Source organism: Rattus norvegicus, chromosome 5, assembly GCF_021556685.1.
Source record: "Rattus norvegicus strain SHRSP/BbbUtx chromosome 5, alternate assembly SHRSP_T2T, whole genome shotgun sequence".
Taxonomy (NCBI): Eukaryota; Metazoa; Chordata; class Mammalia; order Rodentia; family Muridae; genus Rattus; species Rattus norvegicus.
The window spans coordinates 14,346,607-14,365,351 of NC_141538.1; the positions used below are offsets into that span (position 1 = coordinate 14,346,607).

The 18,745-nt window shown below is 44.9% G+C and overlaps 1 protein-coding gene across 50 annotated transcripts in view; it reads right to left on the reverse strand.

The window, feature by feature from the left end:
- Cspp1 (centrosome and spindle pole associated protein 1) overlaps positions 1-18,745 on the reverse strand; it is a 114,948-nt gene that overhangs the window by 6,953 nt on the left and 89,250 nt on the right. For 27 of the 50 annotated variants that reach the window (XR_015619787.1, XR_015619781.1, XR_015619786.1 and 24 more), the window contains 10 exons: positions 17,383-17,535; positions 13,680-13,792; positions 10,010-10,159; positions 9,546-9,692; positions 8,768-8,872; positions 6,619-6,685; positions 6,039-6,159; positions 3,726-3,865; positions 2,703-2,843; positions 669-715 (listed from right to left, as the gene is read on the reverse strand). Coding sequence is in view for 42 of the 50 variants with exons in the window: in NM_001191864.2 (NP_001178793.2) it covers positions 669-715; positions 2,703-2,843; positions 3,726-3,865; positions 6,039-6,159; positions 6,619-6,685; positions 8,768-8,872; positions 9,546-9,692; positions 10,010-10,159; positions 13,680-13,792; positions 17,383-17,535 (1,184 nt within the window). In the remaining 8 variants the exon portion in view is untranslated. The remainder of the gene's footprint in view (positions 1-668; positions 716-2,702; positions 2,844-3,725; positions 3,866-6,038; positions 6,160-6,618; positions 6,686-8,767; positions 8,873-9,545; positions 9,693-10,009; positions 10,160-13,679; positions 13,793-17,382; positions 17,536-18,745) is intronic. The other 23 variants (XM_087549601.1, XM_087549629.1, XM_087549598.1 and 20 more) reach the window with 2 other exon arrangements.

An 18,745-nucleotide genomic window follows, 5' to 3' on the forward strand; every position in this document is an offset into this window, starting at 1 on the left:
ATCCTATTCCTGCTGTCATGTCCCCAACACAGCATGCTACTGTGTCTCCTCCGTTTAGAAGACTCCAGGACCAAGGGACCCTTCTCTAACACTCCTGATGCTGACTGTACCCTCAAGACTATGTGCGTCCCTGCAGTCTTCATAGTGTCAGTGCAGGCCAAGTGTGAGGCTCCAGTGTCGCTCACTCCTATGACAACAGACACTTGTGCTGTGGTGAATCTTTGTGATACCTGACAACGGCAATCAGATGGCCAGGCTCTCCTCTGGAGAATTTAACTTATGTGTTATCTCACTTAACCCTCAGAGTAACTCCTGCACTCTCACTCATATATACAAACCCATTTGTCCCTTGCAATCCTAACTGAGTTTTCGTGGTAACCCTCAGCACTGAGTAAGACCAACTTCACTCTGCAAATACTGAGTGGGAAACTGGAGCGTGAAAACTAGTCTACCACAAATCACACAGCTAAAGCGAGCAGCCCGGGCCACCCAGATGTTATTCTTACCCATGACAGTCGGTTTTCCCTACACAGCTTAGCCGCACATCTCTACACACTTACAATTAAAGTATGGTTGCAAATAACACTAATATTATCGACATAATCAAACTCTGGAATACTCATTTAACATGGCCCCACTGTGACTAGGAATCTGAACTGGTTGCTTACCACTCTGCGTCCTTGCTCATTACCAGTGGGGATGGCGTCTAAATCAGCTGTAAACAGAGTAAGAAGTAAATGTTTAGAGAAGGCTAACAAAAAGACATTTCAGATTTCCTATTATTAGCTTCTACTGAAAAATTATTTTCACTATCACACACCAGAACAATCTTAGAAACTAAACTACTTTCTCTTAAATCTGTATCTATTCTGGTTAAATGACTCATTAATAAAATCGTTGTGAACTTTGATATCTTTAAAAAAATTAACACAGACTTTTTTATCTTAAACCGTTATCTTGCTCCCGTCGTCTCTGCACAAAGCCACTCGGTGGAGTTAACAATGTACTGAGTATGTTCAACTGGAGGAGGGCAAAGGCAGGGGCAGAGGTCAGGTATCCCAGTCCTCTCTGCAGCCTCCAAAGACACAGCCCTCTGGGAGCAAAGGAGCTCCACATTCTGTCCTTCAGACTTTCTTCCATGGTTAAACCATAATGGCCCCCTCAGGGTTTGCTCCTAGTGAGAAAGAAGTACCAGCGCCCATCCGCAGACTATCAGTCTTGCTCTGACTAAACTGATGAGATCCTTGAGGGAAGATGTCTCCTACACAAGTGTATATCCAAGCCTTGATCTACGAGCTCACCTAAAGTGTCACATCACTTAGTCCTATCACACCTCTGAGGTCAGACACCTCCTCGCATGCAGAAAGCCACAGCAGCCAAGACAGGGCCTCGGCTTCCCTGTAAGTAACAGGTCATCCTCCCACACACAGCGGCCTGAGGCTGGCAACGCAAGTGGGATCCAGGCGTGGTCACAGCGCTCACCTGGGGCTCAGTAAGGCCCATGGAAGCTGAGGTAACTCCACCCTACGTGTAGGCCCCAGTCACACTGTGTACCTGCAAGTTACATGCTCCTGTAGGCTTAGACACTGGTTATTTGACCTGACTTACACAGTATCAGCAGCCCCTTGAGAGCAGCAGCCTAGTTACTGCCCACCATATCACGTCCTGTTAGTGTAGGTCAGTCTCTGTGCCTCACAGTCATGCTGGCAGCATTACATTAGATTGACATGACCAGATAATTATACACAAACATACCCCAAAATCTGATTACGCAACACACACGCATAACACAGAAGAAGAAATGTGCTCCAGGATCAAATGAGCACCCCTGCCCTCTGTTGGTAGTTCTTGGGGTGGAAGCCATCCGGCATAATCAAAGTACCCAACCCTTCAGCACTAAGGAATAGCTTAACTCCCCAGCATGGATACATGACTCTACAGGGCTAATCAGAGCCCTCTGTGGAACCTGTTCCTTTCCAAAACTATACGGCAAGAGTCGCATGAGCATGGCGCTGCCAGCGCAATGGCCTGAGATTAATCCAAGGCGAGAGTGGAAGAGTGAGGGAGATGCTGAGGAATCCTGAGGGGACAGGGACTCCGCAAGCAGACCCACAGAGTCAACTGTGGGCTCCCAGAGACTGAACCACCAACCAAAGAACATATACATGGGGGGGACTAGGTCCCCCTGCACATATGTAGCAGACATGCAATCTGCCTTCATGCAGGTCCCCCCAAAAAATGAGCAGGGACTGTCCCTGATTCTTGCTTGATCATGTTCCCATAACTGGGCAGCCTTGTCTGGCCTCAGTGGGAGAGGCTGAGCCTAGTCCTGCAGTGATGATGATGAGCTGGGGGTGGGGAGGGTTTGGTACCTAGCCCTGCTCCCCTTCTCAGAGGTGAGGAGGGAATGAGGGAGGGAGTTCTGGGAGGGGGGCTGGCAGAAAGGGGGAGGAGGGTGATCCAATGATCAGGAATAAATTCATGGGGGAAAAGGCTGGAGAGCTGACTGACTGGATGACTCACTGATCTTAGAGGACAGGAATTTGGTTCCTAGAGGCTCACATCTACCTCTAACATCAGTTACACACACACACACATACATCTCACAAATAAATCTTTTTAAACAGACACACAAACACAAGCACAACTTAGGGGCTGAAGAAGAGGCCACAACTGCCCCGAAGCAGCCGGCTTGCACCTACCTCCCGCATCTCGCCGCATCTTCATTCTGTTGAGCCTCTTCTGCTGCTCTCGGAGTAGGGCCTGCTGCTGAATCTCCAACGTGTGATGATCTCGTGGAGGATCTGGGTACATTAATCTCAGATCCACCCGAGTATCTGAATCTGGAGCAAAAATTACGTAACTAAGTTAAGACTTGTTTTCAACTGAGATTTCAGAGAAAAAAATCTGTACACACACGCTTATAACTGAAATATGGAAGTCAGCATCCAACATGTTCTACATGAACAGACTAGCTACGGCATAATCAATAAAAGAAATTAAATCAGACTTTTGTCTGTAGTTCTAGGTGATTGCTACTTGTTCAAGGTCACTTGGGCTACCCAATGAGTTCTAGGCCAGTATGGACTCCTGTGTATAATTCTGTCTCAGAAAAAATATGGGGGAAAGGAGCCAAGAAGAGGTGCTGGGGAGAGTTGAGTGCGTGTTGCTAAGTGGCAGGCACCAATCTGAGAAGGCTGGATGTAGAGTGATTCCAACTCTATGGACTACAGCCCTCTGCAAAAGGTAAATGGTAAAAGGAAAGCTTTTCCGTATGCCCCTACACTGGTGAGAATATGTAATCACACTTCCATACAGCTTGACAGAATGCCCATCGAAATGAGCCCTACTGCAAAGCCAGAGCTCCGAGAGACCACAGCACGGCACTCGTGAGTCAGTTCTGCCACTGTGTGCCGCTGAGGTGCAGCTGTGATGGAGAAGGCAGGGAGCAGTGGACACTCACTGTGCTGTGATGGGGACAGAGCTCAGTGGACAGCACTTCACAAGACCCTGAGTGTGACCACCCTCAGTGAAAACAAAATGAAGTAACAACCGTAATGTCAAATCATGGCCTCAGTCAAAAGACATTACAAAGCCATGAAATTAAAGAACACAAAACTGACGTTCTTTAATGAAAGGCTTCACAGAAACAGCACTTACAAGGCTGCTTGCAGCTTCCCTGCTCCCCAAGACGTCACCTAGAGCAATCCTAAATTTATTCTCACCCCTCTCTCTCAGCTCGTTAAAGTCGTGAATATTCTGAAACGTAGTAGCATCTAGGCCCTTAGGCGATGGTCTTCTGACAGGAGCCTGTACCCGATGTCTAGCCATATCAAATATATCCATGGGGTTCCTCTCTCTTTTCCTATAAAGGACAAATCATGATTAATGTGCTGTATGATGGAAAATGAGTTGACATTCAACTCTCTGTAAAAGCAACTCGGTGTATTTGACCACAGTTACTACATATATTCTAACTGCCCTGCCCTGCCCTGCCCTGCCCTGCTGTCAATCACCTATGCGAAATACAAGAGACGTCATAAGGGCCATGGTGTCACCTATCACAGCATGCATGAGCTCAAGGCCAGCCTCAGCTGATTAATTTGATGTCACCTTGAGCTACAAAAGAACCACAAAGATCAGGCATACTACTTTTTAGAAATGACTTTAATGTCACTATAAAAATCTATCCAGTTTCATCATGTTGTGAGCAAGAGAATTATAAGAAATGTGAAGTTACCATGCACCAGACATAACGGAAATTAGGTGTCCATGAATCTTACCTTTCTCTCAGCCCAAAGTAGAAATTAGACTCACAACATGCTGTTACTGGTGTACTAGTAAACTAACTGTGCACGACTTTATAAAAAGTTCCCAACAACTTCCTATTAAATTAAGCACTGTTCAGTTCTGTTGGGACCCAGGGAATGTTCTAGGTAGCTTTGGAATGGAGCTTTCTGCTAATAGTTGACCGTTGCCACTTCCCCCAAAGAAAATGGACAGAGAATGGAAATTCTAGCTCTGAAAATAAAAACAAATACCAATCAGTGCTTCTTTCCATACTGTGGAGACCACCCCCTGCTCCTCTGTCCTCCCCTTCCTTCTCCCTCCCACTCTCACCTCCCCCTTTCCCCTATTTCCCCTCTCTCCATCCCCCAAATCCTCCCTCTCTCGGTGAGATAGGGTCTATGAGTTTCTGGCTGGCCTGGAACTCACTGTGTAGACCAAGCTGGTCTTGAATTCATAAGAAATCTGCCTGCCTCTGCCTCCCAGTGCTGAGACTAAAAGTGTGTGCCCCTAAACCTAGCATCCCTCCTCCTTTAAAAAAAAAAAAAATGTAATCTAAGCTACAGTCATAAGCAATTAGAACACCCAGGGTCCTCTCATGGGGTTTCCTTTTGTCTCAGGGCACTTTTAGAAGGGTCACAGCATGGCCCTGTCAAGGCCGGCATGGATCTGTATCATGCATCTAGAATGATAGTTTAAAGGAAAACGTCTGAAAAGAACCGGCATCAGACTGTGAACAAACGCACCTGAGGGAACCCTGTGTCTGCAGAGGCTATGCCTGGCTCACCAGCCTTACAGTGTGCAGACAGACTGGGATGCTGCAGGTCCGGAGGCTAGTTACCTCTCTTGGCCTAAGCTCTGGCCTCTGGAAAGCCATTCCCATACCTGCTGTGTGTTGAAGTCTTGTGGCAGTGAGTAATAAAAGTGCCATCAGATAGCATCAGCCTCTGGAGAAGCTTCCCCACCCTGATGCACAGACAATGCCCTTTAAATCTGCGCTTAAGTAGGACTTTCTCTTTTGTCAGACTAGAAAAAGTTCATAAAACCTTTTTGTCAGGGCAACCGAAATGTTCTCCCAGGCCATGGTCACTCAGAAATGCCTCTAGAATAAATGGTCTTTATTCCCTTTAAGACGAGAGCTCTGCTTTTTGCATGGCAATAAAAATCTACAAAGACTCTTTGAAATAATCACCAAGAGCAATTTCAAAGAGTCTTTTCCATTTGGGTCCCTCTCTAGTTCCCATTAATTCTAATAGATAAATAAATTGACTTTTTAGACTTGGGTTATTCGATCTCGTTTGCATGTGGTCTGTACCATCCATGTGTTCCTGACTTGCTCACAGAGAGCCTGGTGATGCAGTGAGATGATTCTTCTGTGAGGCTCTTCTATGAAATGAGAAGTAAGAGCCAATGTCTCTACGACACACATCTATGGTCCAATCAGATCGGTTATGTGGACATGGTTCTAGTTAACCATGCTGCCTTTGCTCTTGCTGGGGCTAAGGTGCAGTGCAAGAGCCCTGCTCTGGAGAAGTTGGGCTCTGGCAAAAACACCATCTCTGTTTTGCTAGGAGATGAGTGTCCAACAAAGCACTGGTCCGCGCCATCGCGTCCTCATCTTAGAGTTTTCCACTACCGTCACTGGTTCCCTCACGGAACTACATTTCTACGTATGATTTCTAGAGGACACAGGAGGAAACAGGAGGCTCTGAGATTAACCAGTCCAATTCCGGGAGACAGTGCAGAAGCACCTGATAGGGATGTCGTCGTCGTCGCTTTCCAGGTGCAGCAGCCGACCCTGCAAACGCCTCTCCTCACTTCGGAGCTGCTTCCTCATTTCTGATAACTCCATAATTACATTTTTTTTCTCCTCTACAAATTCCCATGGAGAAGTTAAAAAAAAAAAAGAACGAAAGATTAATTACCAAACACAACCTGGCTTTTCATAAAGCTAAAATGCTCGGAGAATGTTTATGAACGGTGCTGATGTGTCTTTACATACATACACATCCTAACGCACACTGTTAATCCACACTCTGAGTGAGGGAGATGCTGCTGGGTCTACAGAGGGCTACTGTGAAGGGCCTAACACAGGAGTGGCTTGCACTCTGAAGGCTGACTGTCCTGGTGGCTGCACAAATCACACAGGGTAAGAACACAGCAATAGGAATGCAAGTGAACTGGTGAAAAGCTACCGACGGACTGTGTGCAGAGAGCCCACTGCCACTTGTGCACGGTGTGGGGTAGGGCACAGCACCTTTGCCGTCATTTCTGCAGCTTTCTAATGCTCTGGTTACTGCAAATAGCCTCGCACCTACAGAAGTCCTCTACCTTCTGCACGGAGTTGGTTCTTCCTCGCAGGGACCGGAGGAGACTGTGCCCGGGACATGGAGCTTTCCTGTGGGCAACAAGACAGACACCATCAGCGTTTCTTCCCTATCCCTCAGGATAAAAGCCAACCTCTCCACTGTAAACCACAGGGACGGCTCCTTGCGTCTGGCTACTGCTAACCACTATGTGAGTGCGCTGTGCCTGTGCCTGTCTCCTGCTCCTCTCATTTCTTATAGCCTCTTCTAGGCTCCTAAGTGAGTCCGCTCCTCTCAGCCCAGGCACCAGGCCGCCCCTCCTTCACCATCAGCTGCCCGTCAGCCTCTCCCTCCCACGCAGGCTTCACAGGGCTGGAGACGGCTCAGCGGTTAGGAGCACTCACTGTCCCCTTGAGAAAAGAATAATAAAGGCTGCTTCTGGGGTCCACTTCTGTATCCTCATTCACGCCCTGATCACAGTCAGTGTCAGCCTCTGCCCCCACTGTTCTGTGGGAGTGCCCGTACCAAATAAAGTGACAAAAAGGACTCTAGCCACCCGAGCACGGCATGCACAGCTCCCCTATTCCCTCAGCCTGGCTGAAAACCACTGATTATATCCTAAAGCTAGCCACCAAGATCTATTCCACTCTTCAGCCATTTCTCCTCCTGAGGCTGACCACCAAGGCCCCCTTTGGCTCACCTCATTAGCACGCCCAATTACAATCGAATGCCTCATCCTAACACAGGTTCCCATTTTACCTTTATAAACCGCTACTGGCCTATGGACCACCCCTGACGCTTCTATCCTGAGGCAGTCCTTTGTCTTCTTCCCTTGTCTCCTTCCCCTCTTCCTCTTCCTCAATCTCTATCTCCTGTCTCCTATTTCCTGCTCTTTGTCCCTCTGAGAAAATTAATCTCCTTTATGATAAGAACTTGGTCTTGGGGTGTCTTGTGCTGATACTGGTCCTTTCAAGGATTCCCAAGTCACATATTCAGTGAGCAATTGCGCCCTGAATTTCCTCGGTGAGTAACAACTAGCACGGCTGACACTGCCTGTAGCTCCCCTCTGCTATTCAAACACTGTTAATTTCCTCCAACTTCTATCCTCAGCCCTTTTCACTCCTCTACACGGACCCTGCAGAACCACACTAATTCACTTAGCACCAATATTAACCGCTTCCCACGCTACAAACCTAGTCCAAAATGCCTTCCTCAGCCACAGCTCAATTCTCGAACTCCAACTCTGTATAACCATCACCAGAAACCCGAAAAGTACCCCTGACCTCTTACCACCAAGCCCTTAACCTCACGTCAGGACTTACGACAGAGCACCTTGTCCTGTGTTTTGTCTGCCCTGCCCAGGAGAACTTTACTCAAGCTCAAGTGCCCAGGCCACACTCCTTGAACATCGCAAGAATCCCCATCTATTTTCAACTACAGAGCACATGAACCAGACTGTCAGAAGGAGAATTCGAGAAATGTCCAGTCCTAGCACGCTGCTATGCTTCGTGTGGTAGTGCACATCTCTGCAATCCGCAAGCCCACGGAGGAAGGAAGGCCAAAGTGCACAACTCTCCCCACACAACACAACAGCATCTGCACTCCTAGCTGCCTCTGCACACGACACCGCAGGCCAGGCCAAACCAAGCCACAGGACGCTCTTACACGGCTTGCCCCACCTTTTGAGTTCGCAGATACGTCAGTCCGCCCTTCCTAGCTTCCTTTTACATCTGTAGATCGGTCTAAACATAAGGGAATGCACAAGTATAACTAACTAACTACAGCTAGTTAACACAGACTTTCCCAAGAAGACTCCTAGTCAGGCAAGGTGGTGAAGAACTTTAATCCCAGCATGTGGGAGGCAGAGTGGAGCAGATGTCCGTGGGCTGGAGGCCAGCTGAGTCTATGGAACAAATTCCAGGACAGCCAAGGATACAGAATAAGACCCCGACTCAAGACAAACACATGACAACAATGACAAGAGCAACAAACGGGCATTCTTAAGGAGTTGTGACAATCAACGCCATTTGCTTTAACAGACTGTGTGTTCCTTAAGAATTAAGCTTTAGGGCGCCAAGTGCTATCAGTCACAATTCTAGCAACATGGAAACTACAGAAACCTCATAAAGTACTATCCCAAAACTCAAGATTAACTCTGGGAAAAAAGTAAATACATGAATGAAGGAACTTATGATGGTGTCGACTGAAGGAGGTCTTTGGATTTTGCTTGCAGTTTTGTTCTGAAGAGCAGGAACTACAGGAGAAGGCTGTCTCAAGTACTGGAAAAAAAAAAGCTTTCTGTACATATATATGTACACACACACACACACACACACACACACACATACTCTCTCTCTCTCTCTCTCTCTCTCTCTCTCTCAATAATCACAACCATTTAAGAAGCTCAGATTTCTTTTGCTTTTAATAAAATACTCTTTATAAAACAGTCCAACTCTTCCAAGTGTATAAGATCGCATTAGGCCTCTGCAGAAGGAAGTCCTGTCTAATAATTGTAACTCACGATTCACATACTCAGCTCCTCAGACCAACCCTGTGCACCAAAAACAGTGGCTCTAAAAGCAGTCTTTTTGGTGAATTACATTTAATTTACAATATAATACAGTAAAAGATGAGTCACTAGGTAACTAAAATTCAAGGTCAATATTTCTACTGGTGTGCTAGCCAGTCAGTCACTCTGGCGAGCTCCTGTGAGTCCCACAGTCCGTGTGGTTCTGGTCTACACTAGATCTTAGGCAGCAGTCAAACATAGGACCACAGTAACAAGACTGAAAGTGGCCACTAAATAGGATAAAAAATTCCAACTGTGGCCACCTCACGAATGGCAGTCAGTAGTGTCCATACTCAGTTCAAGACCCCCTTTCTTCCCTTGTCTAACCGCTCCCGACTCTGCAGGCCCGAGCCCCAGGCCTGGTGCCTCCGTCCAAGACATACCTTTGCTTCATCTCCGATAACATTCTCTCTCTCGTAGTAATGCTGAAGCTGCAAGTTATGCTTTTCCTCCTCTTCCTTCTTCTTTCTTTCTGCTTCTTTTCGCCTCTCTTCAGCTAACCGAATAAGTTCTTCATTTTTCAGCCTTTGCTTTAAAATTTAAAAAAGACACACTTCTTGCATGCATTTGCAGTACATTTAAAAGTATGTTACTTTGTCTAAAAGTAAAATTGATTATATAAAAGATATGGTGTTCTACAAAATGAAGATACTGTCTATTTAATAAAACAGTAGACATCTTTTATCAGCCTAGAGTTAAAAACAATTTGTCTCTTAAATAAAATACTACATAGTGCAGAAACAACGGGGCACTTTAAACATGGATCTCAAGACAGCGTTGAGCACAAGCTCCCGGGCACCTTTCCGAGTCAGCACAAGCCTCCCCGGCTGGAGAGAGTCAGACACACCTCCTCTTCCTTCTCCCTCCTCCGCTCCTGCTCCTCCTCGTACTCTTGCTGAATTCTTGCCCTCTGCTCTGCAAGCCGCTTTTCTTCCTTCTCTTCAGCAACTCTCAGCTTCTCCCGCTCCGCTTCTTCTCTTTGTCTCTTCTCCTCAATCTAAAGAAGCGGGCTCAGTGATTATCCTGCTCACCTACTGACAAGTCACAGTGTCACTTTTTCTTGGATGCCTTCTATTCGCAAGTTCTCCATTTTTGGGTGTCCTGAATTTATTACGTGGAAGGACACAGGATACTGTTAGAAGCTGCCAGTCAAACTCATCTCCTAATACAAACTGTGTGAACTTGGGGAATAGACTTGAGCTCACTTTTCTCACCTAGTGAGTTATTAATGCACTCTCCGAAGTGTCCCCAGGATTAGTGAGGAGATGTGAGGAGCACATTAGTTCTGCCTGCACCTAGGGTGCTGAGGACGTCTCTACGGTTGGATTATTCTACAGTGATTCCCAATGCACGTCAATGCGCTTGACCAGGAAGAGAATTCCCACCCAGGAGTTAACTGAACGTGTTAGCCTCTTTACCAGAGTCATTTCCTCACAGTACTTTTCTCCCCGCTGGCGGGTAAAGAGGGACTGGAATCCCCAGCGCTGGGGAGCAGCTCAGGAGCAGGCCTGTGCTCAGCACACACAGGCCTGCTCCCTCCCAGACCAGAGCTGCCAGAATTACACTTCTCTCAATAATCCTCTGAGGGCCAAGAACACAGTGAGAGAATGTTCTAGAGCAGACATATGGACAGGAGCAAGCCCTAAGAAACAGGACATAATGAATGCCCTTTATGGACCAAGCAGGAAAATGGTAGAATTGGGTTACTTTAAAAAAAAAATTAAAACTATTCATCTTCTAGTGTTCCGAAACAAAGTTTCACTCTGAGGTTACCCTTGAAATCCCAGGATGGCCTCAAACTTAGGGTGATCCTCCTGCCTTAGCCTTTCAAGTGATACAATTACAGCTGTGCACCACCAAGTTCTTCTGCTATTGGATACTTATGATTAGCTTAAGGCTATCTTTACAGACTATAGTTAACATTATTTATAGATCTTTTGTTAAAATATTAATTAAAATGAAATTATACCATTTTCTCTTTCCTCCCTCCCACCCCTCATTCTCTCAAATTCATGATATATATTCCATATATGTACACACACAGCGCACTCAGTCCACAGAACGCTGCTTGTATGTGTACGATTTCAGGGCTGAGCAGCTGGCAGGCTCTTATCTTCCCCGAGGAAGAGAATTTCTCCTGCTCTCCACATTCCTTAGCTGCCTGTAACTCTGTCTAAGGTTGAGGGCCCTTGATAGTTTGCCCTTCTGTGCCAATGTCTACTGGTGCTGTCCTAGTTCAGGTCTGCTTAGGCAGCCATGCTGATGCAGGGATGGATCATCTAGGAAGCTTGTAAGAGGGAGAGGAGCAAGGAGTTCGTTGTGAGACTGTGTCATGTTGAATTACATTTTTCCTATAGAAGGTATTTGTATGCAATCTGAACTTCCTGCAGGTTTAAGGTTGCATGTTGACCATGTTCTGCATAATGAGAACGTGAATCTTCCTACGTGAACTATGAGTCACCAACCACAGTCTCCCCTGAGGCCAACTGCACAGCCTGATGATATTCAGTATCAACAAAGTGCAGACACCCAGAAGTGCTCCACTCCAGAGTCAGGACCGTCGCTGCAGCACAGTCTTAGGCTCGACCCCGGGCCATCTTCTCCTTCCTCCATGGGAAGGAGCAACAACCACATTACAGAGGGCAGCTGCCAGCGTACGGCATCAGCAGACCATACATCTACTAGACACAGCCTAGGGCCAACAGAAATGCTAAGACTTTTTAAAAAGAAGAAAATTATCTTCTAGGTCAGTTTTCAAACTATATAACACAAAAGTACTTTATGAGATATTTGAATTTTTAATTAATTTTTTCTGTTGAATTATTAAAATTCACTCACAAGTGTTAGTTCCTCAATCTGAATAGCAGCACGGCTTCTGATGCATTAAGTCAACTCTTATTTGTGCACATCCTGGACTAAAGCTTCTTTCCTCGGCCTTATGAGCAAATTTGCACATTTTAAAACATTTATTTAAATTCTTAGGCTTTAGATGTTTCTGTAAGGTATCACTGACAGTAACAATAAATACCATTTAGCTGTTTAGAATTCTGTGATTTGTGACAGAAGAAAAAAAGGAGTTTGTGACCACCAAGAAAAAAACTGAAAAATCACCATTGTAGAGTAATATAATCAGCCAGACAGTGGTGGCACATGCCTTTAACCCCAGAACCCAGGAGACAGAGTGAGTTCCATGAAAACCAGAGGAGCTGGGGTGTGGGGTAGGGAGGACAGCCTGTTATACAGAGAAACCCTGTCTCAATCTCCCATCCCCAAAAACACAAAACAGAGTTCTCTACTCATAAATGCACTGAGGATTTACAAGGAGTGCTGAGGGATCAAAGTGACGGCCGAAACCTCCTCTGGTAGTGGCTTTGCCACAGATGAGGCTGCACCACCCAAAGACAGGCTTCATACGTAAGAATCTCCATCTGTGCGTCAGCTGCAGGTCCTAAAACAGAGATGCTGTCTGTCTCTAGAGAATTACACGTAACAACATTCCACACAAGTATTCTGTGAACAATAAAGTGGCTTAAAAACTAACAACTGGGGGTTTTACCTTACCCGATGGTAGATGTGTTAAATTAACTTAGAGAACAACTTACATTTTGAGTTGCTGTTGTCATGGTAACAGAACCACTACAGCTCCGTCAAGTTCAACAGCTGATTCTGCCCCACACTCAACCTGCTGACCTGAGTGCCTGACATCTGGGGGACTCTGCTATCTGTCACATTCTCTGTGAATCATTTCCGTACAGACACTCACTGCTCTGATAAGACACCATGCTTCTGGGCTATCCAGTCCTCCAGTAAAAGAATGTAAACCAAAGGATAGATGTTTTCAGGCCACCCTGAGACGTACATGTGTAGGTGTAGAGAGAAGCAGGGGGAGAGAGAAACTCCAGTCCCTTATGAGCAGACATCACAGTCATCTGGACTCTATTCTGCTCAGCGTGAAGTCAATACTGTGGATTCCCCAAGCTTGTTGCTTAATAAACACTACATGCTTTAGTGCCTCCTTTGGGAACAGTCTGAATATCTCACTACTTTAAATGCGACCTGCCTAATACAGAAAGAGGCATTTAACTGAAAAATGCATTATATTATATGTAAACGTTTTGTTTCCTGAGACCCTGACTGGCTTTGACTTCTCAACCCTCCTGCTTAGTCAGAGTGCTAAAAGGAACTCAGCTGAAACGTAACTTCTGTTTGTTATGTCTGCACTGAGCCAAGGATAGCACATCTGTGGGGGAGGCAGGGCTTCTTCCCTAACAAGCACATAGACAGACTCATCCTAGATCCTGAAGTGGATTTCAGAAAACTTGACATTCAGTGAAGTTTAGAAAAGATTCTATATGACTGAACAATGTGATTTTAGCATTGCCTGTACCTGATATAAACTAGACACTTTGGTTAACTGCGTAGCATTTTAGAAATTAGTGCACAGTGAATAAAATTCTTGCAAGTTTAGTTTATTATATTCATTAAGAGTTGAAATCATAACCAAACAAGGCTTTCACCTGAAAACGAAGAAAATTCTTGTATAATTCTTGCTGTTTAATTTGAAGCTCGCTGAGTGGCTCGCCGAATGTATTTCCCCGGGCAAAAGGAGAGCCTTGTGTTTGTAAAGGACCTTTAAAAGACAGTTTGCAAAAAATACAGTTAGGAAAGGAACGATCTGCTAATAAACCCACATATGAAAAGAAGTATTACATAGAGAATCCTGAGGTGAGGTAAGAGTGTGAGGGTCATGGAGGCCGCAAGAGAGAGCAAACAGTCAGACTAGAGTGAGGGAGGGTTGGAGGGCCTGCAGGGCAGTGTCAGACAGTAACAGCCTGAACAGCCATCAGAGCTCATCACATTGTTCACGATGGGAGTGCACATGAACACCCTCTGCTTAGGACACCCTGAGGCTGGAGAGGCAGCTCAGTGGCACGGCAGCTGCTGAGCACTGAAGGCCCTGGACTCAGAGCTGAAGGCAGAAGAGGAAAAGAAAACGTTCCTAAAATTGAAGTTAGTCTAACTATAATAGGATTTACTCTTAAAGCTGCTAAAGTTAGTGCTTTAGTGGCATGCACACAGCCTTGGGTCTATCTGCCACGCACAGAGTACTTTTAAAGGGATATACATGTGGCAATAGTTTGCTGTCATGTGTGTTCCTTATAAATAGCACTATATAGTCTCAAAGGGAAGACATTGTTTCACAAGTTATTTGAAAAACAATCATTCCCTAGAAATCTCTTTGAATGCAGAAAGAAAAAAACTGATGACAATTTCGATCTCACATAAATGTTTATATGATCCTTAAATTATTGATTTACTGCTTTTGTTGTCTGATTGGTTGGTTGGTTTAGTTTGTTGAAACAGGGTCTTGCTATGAAATGTATCCATGGCTGGTGTGAAATCACTATGTAGACTAGGCTAGCCTTAAGTCTGCAGCAATCCTCCTGCCTCAACCTCCTAAGGGCTGGACTTACATGTTTTAGCGCGTCCAGCTGCTGATTCACTCTCACTCCTATCAACTTAACATATCTATCCTCGGCTTGTCACCCCATGTAGGACAGTATTTAGCAGGCCATCTCTGCACTGCCTTTGTATTTAAATTCACTAATGTTTAGTTGACTGAGTCGCATCAAGACTTGAAAATCTTGAGAACTTTTTCCCCTAGAAAGCTGTTCTACGAAATGTAAACTGAGCCCATGAATGTTCTCTTAATCGGGCACTGAGAAAGCTCAGAGTACAATGCTCAGTGCTGTCTTTTACCTTAATTTCCCTCAAATTTTGAATTTTTGTGACAACTAAACCACTATAGGGAACTAATACTATTAGAAAATAGAGATGTAACTAGATACCATAGTAACCACAAAAAATAACTGAAGGCAAACTAGTACTGGATTTCACAGCAGTTCACATAGGAGCCATAAAGTAAAAGAAAAATCCCTAACAGCATGAGCCAGGGAGGGCAGTAGACACCTGCGTCCCTGGCTCAGAGTAAGACCCTGTCTCAGCTTTTCACCTTCACTCCTAGCACTAGGGAGGCAGAAGCTGGTAGGCTCTATGAGTTTAAGACTAGCCAGGTGACATAGTGAGTCCCGACCAACGAGGACTACATAGTGCAAGACACTGTGTCTAAAAATAACAAAAGAAAAAAGAAAGCCAAATTAAGACAAAACATCAAATGACGATGAAGCTTAAAAACATAAATTAGGAAAACCTTGAAATATATTCAAATTTCCCAAAGTCTTTTAAAAATATTAAGCAGCCCATGTACACATGCACACATATGTGTACACATTCATACACATACATGTTGTGGGAGGGAGTGTTTGTGAACACCAAAAGCCCACCAAGGAGCCGATTCCAATGTGCTCGTAGGAGGGTCTCTTTATTTACGCTCGAGTTTGGGCCACACCACCATCTGGGAGGGTACAGCTTCGTGGTCTTAGCAGGACAAGGCTTTATAGAAAATGGCGAGCAAGTGAGGAAGGTGCAGCCTGGCAAGCATCTAGTTGTGTGACTACTGTTAGCCCACAGGTAGGTGCTCTGAAGCAAGGCCATGAACAATCACAATCGGTCTGAGAGTACATCTGAGACAATCTTTGATTGACTGTTGCTAGCAGGAACCTAGGGAGTGACTCTGGCCAAGGACAAGCCGTGGGGTCCTTCCTAGTACGTGGGTGCAGCTTGGGTTCTGCTGCAGGTCAGGTTCCCAAGCTTCTTTTCAGATGGAGTCCAGTCCCAAGATGGAGTAGGTTTGGCCTCTCAGTACTCATACACATATATATGACATAGCACAAACTAGGTGGCTCTGGATAGCTTCTTATATTGACAAAATTTAGTTTGTTAATATTTGTTAATGGTTAGAGAAAGTCTAGAAAATTTCCATTCATATAAAATGAGGATACTGACATTTCATGATATTTTTAAAGTTATCATTAGCACCCACCAGAGAAAAACCTGGCCTGCTACAGGGAAACTACACAGGTCAAACTTGCAGGCACGCTCAGTCAGGCTTACTCTCTTAGGAAGGGGTCATGGTATTGTTTATTTCCCAGAGTCTGTGCCGTAAGCAAATGCCCACGAAAGAGGACATGCTGGTCCTCCTGAGAACAGCCAACACTACTGTGTGCAGAGACAGAGTCACAGCCCAGGGATCTCAGAGCGGCAAACAAGAAAAGCAGTGTAAACAGCGCGATTCACACGGAAAGTATTTGTTCTTCCTGCTGTGCACTAGACTATGTCAGATGAAGAATTCATAACTGTATCAAAATCAAAGGTTCCAATTTTAGAGTTCCAAAAATTGAAGCTAGAAGCAAACAGTAAAAGTCTGCTGTGGACCCCCAGTGGAACCGTCCTTCCAGAAAGTGAGAGCAGTGGGCAGGGCTGCCTACACAACTGGCAGACCACTGTCCCCAAAGTGCTAGTCTGAAGGGACCAGTAGGTCACCGCTGCAGCCCCCACAAGGGTTGCCAGTAAGTCATGTGAGCTATAAAACTAGACTGCATGATCAGTCAGGAATGTTTCAAAAGAGCTTTCCTATAATCAAATTTTTTTTCTATAATCAGAACTTCTAGGAAAATGTAGAAGCAGACTGAAAACAATAATAAAACTGCAAATGAGCAAAAGCAGAATTATATGGTAAAGTCTTTGATCAGCGCCAATACAGAGTGCAAGATGTACATTCTCTCTGCTTTGCTTTGACTTTAAATGTATAGAATACACTCACACATGTGGTAAGATACTGAGTAACGTCAGCTCACAGCAACTTTAAGGACCTGCTAATGGACGTCAGCTTCACTCCCCCATACAGATGTGACCTGACACGAAATGTCTAGGTATTCTTTTTCTGTACAATGTGGAGGGCAAGTGATCACTTAAACAAAAATTGATTTCTTGTATAATTTATGATACCAGACCAAATACTTTCTTGCTGATGCAGTCAGTGCTGTGTATATGTGCAAAGAAAAGCCTCTCAAGAATCAAAAGAAAAGTGCTGACAGCAGCTACACGTGCAGAGCAAACTAGAGTGGGAGGAAACCCGCCATGTTGGAACCTACAGAGTGGGAGGAAACCCGCCATGTTGGAAGCAGCCTCTCAAGAAAATACAGTACACTTCCTAATGTAACCAAAGTCTCAGTAAGAATGTTATCAAGGAACAGAAATAAAACGTTACTGAACAGCATTAGAGATTAGTTTTTTTAAATATAGAATGTGATTAAAAACCTGAGTTTTTACTTGCAGAATCTTCTAGGTTCTCAGCATTTGAAGTGGCTAAATTTTGGTCTATAGACACAACAGCCCTTTTATCTTCATACGCTCTTGCGTCTGGGTTATGGTAGGCGTCTATATTCTGTCTGTGCATCCTATTCAAGTCAGCTGAGAGGAAAGAATAACCCATTTACTTCAATAAACACATTTCCATAATTACTCTTAAACGATACATTTTTAAATCCGCAGGAAAAACAAGACAAGGCCTGCGACGGCTGGATGGTGGCTGCAACTCTGAAGCCATCACTAAGAACTACAGAGAGACTGCAAGATCAACCCAAAACTAGGACATACATTAAGGACACAGAAATCGCTGACATTCAATCAAGGCCATATTGACATAAATAACCCCTGTCCATTCAGAAATCAGAATCGTATAGAACAGTGAAACTCAAGTCAGAGTAAAATTAATCCCAAACCATCAGCTCTCCTAAAAATAACTAACAAAAAAGCATGTTTATATGAAGTGTTAAAATGATCCAGAAAGTCTTTAGCAAGTCTTCCTCAAAATGTGGAACGCAAGTCTCTTCCTTACTATAGTCTCCTTGTCAACGCATGTCAACGTGGGACACTACAGGGGCTGATCCAAGACTTCTGGGGCTGATTCACAGAAGATGTGAGCTACTTTTTCTCTGGTCACTGGACTCACTAAGGGGAAAGCCTATCACAATGTCACTGAAGGGGATGCTATGGAGAGATCTGAAGATAAGACTGAAGCCGCCTGAGCTGTTTATGGAAGCCATGGGGGACTAAAGCATCAAACACAAACGACCAGGAAAACCACTCAAAACTCACTAACGAGCCAGTAGGCAGTGTGCAGTTCTTACCTAGCAATAGACTTGCTGTGTCTATTCAATATCTAATACCTAGCTCGGCTGGCAGAGTATTTGTCTAGCATGTGAAAACTGGGTCGAACCACTAGTCTCAGAGACACACCTATAAAGAATCCAAATTTTAAAAGTGCATAAACAGTGGCTGGAGAGATGGCTCAGAGGTTAAGACCACTCGCTGCTCTGTCAGAAGAGCCAAGTTCAATTCCCAGCACCCACATGGCAACTCACAACTGTCAGTAACGCCAATTCCAAAGCATCTGGCACCATTGCACAGACATTCACGCAGGCAAACATCAGTGCACAGAAAAACAGATCTGACTCCTCCTTATCAGGAAGTCATTACACTCAAGGATGTAGTTTGAATGTGTGGCAAGTTTAAGACACCATACAGACGACATGTGAGCACACAAAGGAAAACAAAGCTCCATTTATGACAGTTTACAGCATCTTATTCTTAGGACTTCTTGAGCTTAGAAAATGGATGA